Below are 7,810 nucleotides of genomic sequence, written 5' to 3'. Positions count from 1 at the left end.
GTTTGACTTCAAAACCTTGATCATTGCTTACCATTAACAACGCATTTTTCTAATGACCTTGTACTGCGCCGTATGAACTCACGTGCTCGCCGTAGTTGTTGGTGTCCGCTATCTAGTTAGCTTGCCCTCTTCGCAGCGGTAAGCGCTGTAAAATGTTCTTACTACCTGTTTGTGTTGAATTATAAAAATGTCTGCGAAAGCAACAGGAACCAGAGGGTTTTATTTCAATACTGTCTTGTCCTTGGCGCGCTCTTTGGCCGCACACCGCCCTGCGCCAATAGATAAGGTGAGTATGAATGATTTAAAAGCATTAGTGAGCTAATGCTAGCTAAGTTGGCTATTAGGTTCGGTTAACATTACATGTGTACCTTGTTGCTATATGTACATGGCTAACTCAGTGATGTGCGATGCTATCGAGACCAGCTACTAGCTAGCTACTCGTTTTCCATAAGCTACACAGCTGTTGGGGAAACAGTTTACTAACTTTGTTAGTCATTCATTCTCAAACAAGGCCCTTGCTTTGGCTTGTCATTCTACATCGGAACACGATACAACAACAAGGCAGTTTTACACATTGGGCTAGTTCGTTTTGCATGACCCGGTGCCCAGGAGGATGAAGATTGCATTTAAGGACCAATGGAAAGGTCTAAGATGACCAAACTCCGCCTACCCGGAGCACCGTGCCTTGCAAAACGAACTAGCCCATACTGACAACCTAGTTTAATAACTAGCAAACAATTTGCTAGGTACGCTTTTAGCTGTCTGTCGATGATATGGTCGATTGTCATTCCATCAGAATGAGGAAGTTAGTATAGCCATTAGTTATCAAGCTAGCTGTCAAACCTGTCAAATGAGTTAACGCCCCCATTTATTTGTCAACATTGGTCATTGATTGATTTACTATTTACTTGAATGTGCTGAATTCTTTATTTCAACCATACGGTTTATGATTTCAACAGACGTAATTTGCCTTATTTCACATATCACAGTCATATAAAACCAACAACATGATTTGGGGTGTGTTGTATTGCGTGGCTAATTATTCAGCGGTTGGCAGGAAAGCTGCGTGGGAGGAACTGTCAGCCAAACTCTATTAAAAAACTGGAAGTCATCAATAGTGGCAAGGTATAACAAAACACAACCATATCTCCCATCTATGAAATGGATGGTTGTGTAAAAATGTTTTACTGCAAAAGTGGTTAAATTGATGGCACCACCCCTTAACTCAAACAGTGCAGAATAATGCCAGGCTGGAGGGGGGAGTGGCCACAAACTTATGTAACCCAATATTACAAGCTCTAATATTGCTCAAATTTGTTATACAAGTAGTCAGCTGTCTGCCCTACACACATAAATAGCATTATACCTGTAAACAGACAGATACAATAGGCGGAAATATAAACTCATTATGGTAAATGTAAACTTTTTGCACTCATTCAGTGCTGTATGGTCATGCCTGGAAATAATGCATACAGTTGGAAATGTGTTGATGTTGTGGCTATTGTAATAGGCTCTACGGAAAACAAGTGGGCTCAGACATAGAAATAAAAACTTTTTGGGTCCAAGGTTCCTTAAGTGATTTTGTATCTATAGCCCCTAGTCTTGCGATTAAGTCAAAGGGCCAATCACAGATTACCTTGTATTTTTTTGCTTCAAATCCAATATGGCTGCCGTTATAACAGTTGCTGGAGGTTAAACCACCTGTAAATAGGAATTTAGTAAAATGAGCATTTTTGTTTAGAATTGTGTACAACAGTCATGCCTATAAAGACTGTTGGTTTGAATATAAGTAGCCCTTGTTCATTTTGTATTGTTTTATTCTTTTTTGAATTGTTTGAATAGCTGACGCCAACTAGTTTTTCAATGTGTTCATGTTTTAATCTCATTCACACACTTACAGCATATCAACAATGGGCAATTCCACCTAAATATAGTAACAAGCACACATTAGCAATCGTAATACAACAGGCAGCTACTCTAGTAGTGTATAAATACAGCTCTTTTCCCCAATAAAACTAATTGTGCAAGGTTGATTCAACGTCTTTGAGCTGACCAGGTCATGAGTGTGTCCTTAAAGGATGAGGAGACAATGTAGTCAGTGGTGGTTGTAGTTCTGGGGCCTGACCAGTAGTGGTTGTAGTTCTGGGGCTTGACCAGTAGTCAGTGAGGGTTGTAGTTCTGGGGCCTCACCAGTAGTCAGTGGTGGTTGTAGTTCTGGGGCCTGACCAGTAGTCAGTGGTGGTTGTAGTTCTGGGGCCTGACCAGTAGCCAGTGGTGGTTGTAGTTCTGGGGCCTGACCAGTAGTGGTTGTAGTTCTGGGGCCTGACCAGTAGTTAGTGGTGGTTGTAGTTCTGGGTCCTGACTAGTAGTCAGTGGTGGTTGTAGTTCTGGGGCCTGACCAGTGGTGGTTGTAGTTCTGGGGCCTGACCAGTAGTGGTTGTAGTTCTGGGGCCTGACCAGTAGTGGTTGTAGTTCTGGGGCCTGACCAGTAGTGGTTGTAGTTCTGGGGCCTGACCAGTAGTGGTTGTAGTTCTGGGGCCTGACCAGTAGTGGTTGTAGTTCTGGGGCCTGACCAGTAGTGGTTGTAGTTCTGGGGCCTGACCAGTAGTGGTTGTAATTCTGGGGCCTGACCAGTAGCCAGTAGTGGTTGTAATTCTGGGGCCTGACCAGTAGCCAGTAGTGGTTGTAGTTCTGGGGCCTGACCAGTAGCCAGTAGTGGTTGTAGTTCTGGGGCTTGACCAGTAGCCAGTGGTGGTTGTAGTTCTGGGGCCTGACCAGTAGCCAGTGGTGGTTGTAGTTCTGGGGCCTGACCAGTAGTGGTTGTAATTCTGGGGCCTGACCAGTAGCCAGTAGTGGTTGTAGTTCTGGGGCCTGACCAGTAGCCAGTGGTGGTTGTAGTTCTGGGGCTTGACCAGTAGCCAGTGGTGGTTGTAGTTCTGGGGCCTGACCAGTAGCCAGTGGTGGTTGTAGTTCTGGGGCCTGTCCAGTAGCCAGTGGTGGTTGTAGTTCTGGGGCCTGACTAATAGCCAGTAGTGGTTGTAGTTCTGGGGCCTGACCAGTAGCCAGTGGTGGTTGTAGTTCTGGGGCTTGACCAGTAGCCAGTGGTGGTTGTAGTTCTGGGGCCTGACCAGTAGCCAGTGGTGGTTGTAGTTCTGAGGCCTGTCCAGTAGCCAGTGGTGGTTGTAGTTCTGGGGCCTGACTAGTAGCCAGTGGTGGTTGTAGTTCTGGGGCCTGACGAGTTTACACAGCTAACTGGTCATTCTCGGCAATCTGCAGCAACGTTAGTATCCTTCCTGTATTACTGGTGGGATATTGGGGCTGTGGGCTACATTTTTACAAATGTATTAAAAATGAAAAGCTTAAATCTCTTGGGTCAATAAGTTGTCTCTTTGTTATGGCAAGCCTAAATAAGTTCAGGAGTAAAAATGTGCTTTACAAGCCATATAATAAGTTGCATGAACTCACTCTGTGTTCAATGGTGTTTAACAGGATTTTTTGAATGACTACCTCATCTCTGTACCCCACACCAGAGTTTCTGAACAATGTGACTGGGAAGATTTTAATTTACCAGACAATTTGAGAAATTTACCGGACATCCGTATGCATTCGATTCTGAAGTAAACAATAATAAACAAACAAACAATAAACAAGTGATATTGGCCAAATGAGGCACATTTACGTGTCCTTAAAAACAGTATATAAAAAATTACCAAAACACCATTCCTTGTGTTTCGATATGTAGCATACTTTGGGGGGGTTTTACTTTCCTAAAACAATAATTGTCCACATCACAGTTCAGGTGTCAGAGATTTGAGCACTACATGCATCAGAGCATTGCATGCATACAGTGCCATAGGAAAGTATTCAGACCCCTTAACTTTTTCCACATTTTGTTACGTTACAGCCCATATTCTAAAATCAATTAAATAAAAACTTTAGTAATCGACACAAAATACCCAATAATGGCAAAGTGAAAACAACATTTTTAGAAATGTTTGCTAATTTATTAAAAATAAAATACGAAAATAGCTTATTTACATAAGTATTCAGACCCTTTGCTATGAGACTCAATTGAGCTCAGGTGCATTTTGTTTCCATTGATCATTCTTGAGATGTTTCTGCAACTTGCTTGGAGTCCACCTGTGGTAAATTCAATTGATTGGACATGATTTGGAAAGGCTCACAGCTGTCTATATAAGGTCCCACAGTTGACAGTGCATGTCAGAGCAAAAACCAAGCCATGAGGTCAAAGGAATTGTCCGTCAAGGCACAAAACTGGGGAAAGGTACCAAAAAATGTCTGCAGCATTGAAGGTCCTCAAGAACACAGTGGCCTCCATCATTCTTAAATGTAGGAAGTTTGGAACCACCAAGACTCTTCCTAGAGTTGGCCGCCCGGCCAAACGGAGCAATCAGCGGAGAAGGGCCTTGGTCAGGGAGAGCGTTGGGCTAGTAACCGAAAGGTTGCAAGTTTGAATCCCCGAGCTGACACGGTACAAATCTGTCGTTCTGCCCCTGAACAAGGCAGTTCCTAGGACGCCATTGAAAACTGACTTGCCTAGTTAAATAAAGGGTAAATAACATTTAAAAAACCCGATGGTCACTGCCAGAGCTCTAGAGTTCCTCTGTGGAGATGGGAGAACCTTCCAGAAGGACAACCATCTCTGCAGCGCTACACCAATCAGGCCTTTATGGTAGTGACCAGACAGAAGCTACTCTTCAGTAAAAGGCACCTAAAGACTCTCAGACCATGAGAAACAGGATTCTCTGGTCTGATGAATCCAAGATTGAACTCGTTGGCCTGAATGCAAAGTGTCACTTCTGAAGGAAACCTGGTACCGCCCCTACGGTGAAGCATGATGGTGGCAGCATCATGCTGTAGGGATGTTTTTCAGCGGCAGGTATTGAGAGACTAGTCAGGATTGAGGCATAGATGAACAGAGCAAATACAGAGAGATCCTTGATGAAAACCTGCTCAGGGCCTCCGACTGGGGCGAAGGTTCACCTTCCAACAGGACAACGACCCTAAGCACACAGCCAAGACAATGCAGGAGTGGCTTCAGGACAAGTGTCTCTGAATATTCTTGAGTTGCCAAGCCAGAGCCCGGACTTGAACCCGATCGAACATCTTTGGAGAGACGTGAAAATAGTTGTGCAGCAACACTTCCCATCCAACCTGATAGAGGTTTGTGCAGTAGACAGGACTTGTACATTATCACAGCATATTAGCTATATGCCTTGCCTGACAATGTTGTTCTTCTCAGAGCATATTTTATTTAAAAACTCAAGCTTTGATAGCAAAATATAGTTAGTTTAGAGCCTGAAACCAACTTTTTGGTCCACCAGCCAATGTGGCAGGTAGAAGAAAAACCATTCTATCAGCCAAATAATTTGTTTTATTTTTTATAATCTTTTGCCATAATTACACTAAAAACGGATGAGCGTGCTTTGTAATGTAACTGCTGCTGACCTCACAACGGCAGTCAAGCACCCAAGCTAACTGGCTAAAGTTGGCTAGCTTGCTAGCTACTTCCAGTCACAAATGAGAGAACACCTCAGTCACTGTTTTTCTCACCCAGGCAGAGCTGGTTAAGCTGTTTTCATGTTATCTAGAACGTTAGTGACTGTAACTGTGCTGCTGGCAACAATTACACTTTTTTTTTTATTGCAGAAAAGCCCGTGTTTGAAGGATATATTGGTACGTGTGTTGTTATTCTCCAAACACCGGCTTCAAGGGCATTATCACTTATACTATTTCATCCTTCCACAAGATATAGTCCCGACACAAATCAAGGGTTGCTACCTGAGCCGGCTGGTCGTTCTTACTTTCGGTTCGGTTGCCAGAGACGCGACCCTATCGGTCAGTCTTTTTGTTCTTTATCTATGGACGTGACCCACTCGTTCGTTCTAAATGTTCTATTGCCACACTGACTGGCAACGTTATTATCCCTTGCTTTCTATCTAGCCAACTACGGCAACTTAGTCACCCAAACAGTGCAGCCAGAATAACAACAAAGTAGCAGCATTTGCATATTTTTAAGCTGTTTTCTAGTGACATTTATTTGGATATATCCATACAAATTATGCTGATTCATGATTTCGACTGCCTGAGAAAAGCTGCCTGTCTGTCTGTTTCATCCAGACTCGTTCATTACTATGGGACAGCTGGACATCAATTTGAATATTGAAACAATGTTGCAAATGTCGGAGAGACAGACAGCTAGGTTTATACACATCTCTGCTGTTGAAAACTAAATGTTAGTCTGAAAGAAATGTGAGATAATGTTTAGATGCTTTTCATTGTGGTGATCAAGAGTATAAATTGCCTGGCTGGGCTGATGAGAAAGTGGATTGCACAGTCAGATGGAACAGAGTAAATAGGCATTTTAACTGCGTAGCTTTAGCCGGTGGAAACATGTGGAATAGACACCGGCTGGAATGCTGTTTTTACCAATCATCATCCAGGATTTGACCCACCAGTTGAATAACTGCGATATAGGGCAAGATACTAAATTAGTTTTATCCCCTATTGGTAGCGGTTAGGACTGATGGACTGACTAGTTAGCAAAATACAAGCCACGTTTGCTGTTCATCTCTGTTTCAGGTCCAGAAGCTACAATGCATGTGTCCAGTAGATTTCAGAGGGGTGTTCCAGCTGGACGAGAGGAGGAGGGATGCGGTCATAGCTCTGGGCATCTTCCTGGTCGAGTCGGACCTACAGGTAGATTGAACTGAAGCAGCTAGGCCTACTCTGTTAATGGTTGTGTTTTTATAATGCTTTATATGGGACGGATGTTCCTTGAGTCCCTGACCCTGTCAGACCAATAACTGGCTACTATCTCAGCACCCTGTGTGCCCCCCTTAGCTGTTTAGTGGCTTTTGCTCGAGTGTTTTGCGATTTGATGTTTTTATTGCAGCACAAAGACGCTATCATCCCCTACCTGTTGGGGCTGCTGAAGGGACTTCCCAGAGTTCAATGGATCGAAGAAAGCTCTGGAAGCAAGGGACTTGGTAAGGAAAGAGATGCAAGCGTTTGTCTGTCTCACGGCATTCAGTATGAATTCATCCTGTGACTGGTTGATGGTCTATCTTCCTGTCCTACAGAGATCCTGCCGGTAGCAGAGAACTTCTGCTTCTGTCTGGGCACTCTTCTATCTGACGTTGCCCAGCGAGATAACACCTTGCGAGGACAGATCCTGGAGGCCATCATGGACATAATGCAGGTCCTGCTGGACATCTGCCTGGACCCAGAGAGCCATGATAAAGGTACCAGCATGCTCTCTATGTCACCATTTCACTTTCAACAGTGTTTAATGAAAATGTTCCAGGTTAGTTGTTGAGTTCATTTCTCTTGTCCTCCTCACAAACGTTGTGATATACGTAGATGGACACAGAAAGAGCATAGAATGAAAAAAGCAGCTGTTCACCTGTCTGTCTCTTTCTCTCACCCCTCTCCCTTCCTCCCTAGAATACCTGTGCCGGTACACTGTGCCCTGCCTGTTGGGCGTGGCCCGGGCCTTCGGTCGCTATAGCAACACAGAGGAGCCCCTGCTGTCCAAGCTATTCCCGCGGGCGGGAGCCCCGCTGCTGTCCGGTGCCGAGGAGGCTGACCCGTCACGACGGCGCTCCTTCAACGACTTCCGCTCCATCATGCCGGCCTCGCTGCTCACAGTTTGTCAGGGAGACACCATCAGGCGCAAAGGAAGCTCCGTGTCCAGCATATCACAGCAGGTACTATTACCATACTATACCAACACTACTACCATCACTACTGCTTCACCATAGTACTGTCATTACTGCTCATTGTGTGT

General features: G+C 44.4%; 1 protein-coding gene across 2 annotated transcripts in view; it reads left to right on the top strand.

The window, feature by feature from the left end:
- The first annotated feature begins 92 nt into the window (after nucleotides 1-92).
- Nucleotides 93-7,810, top strand: part of LOC139408824 (phosphatidylinositol 4-kinase alpha-like) — a 44,422-nt gene continuing 36,704 nt past the window's right edge. Inside the window, exons 1-5 of one of the 2 annotated variants that reach the window (XM_071153184.1) lie at nucleotides 93-286; nucleotides 6,604-6,720; nucleotides 6,917-7,010; nucleotides 7,104-7,265; nucleotides 7,468-7,730. In XM_071153184.1, coding sequence (XP_071009285.1) covers nucleotides 188-286; nucleotides 6,604-6,720; nucleotides 6,917-7,010; nucleotides 7,104-7,265; nucleotides 7,468-7,730 — 735 coding nt within the window. In that variant the 5' untranslated portion in view covers nucleotides 93-187. The remainder of the gene's footprint in view (nucleotides 287-6,603; nucleotides 6,721-6,916; nucleotides 7,011-7,103; nucleotides 7,266-7,467; nucleotides 7,731-7,810) is intronic. The other variant, XM_071153183.1, reaches the window with a different exon arrangement.

The sequence above is a fragment of the Oncorhynchus clarkii genome, chromosome 5, assembly GCF_045791955.1.
Source record: "Oncorhynchus clarkii lewisi isolate Uvic-CL-2024 chromosome 5, UVic_Ocla_1.0, whole genome shotgun sequence".
In the NCBI taxonomy this organism is placed as follows: Eukaryota; Metazoa; Chordata; class Actinopteri; order Salmoniformes; family Salmonidae; genus Oncorhynchus; species Oncorhynchus clarkii.
The sequence above is the reverse complement of the archived record's forward strand: the minus strand, read 5'-3'. Positions and strand labels throughout refer to the sequence as shown.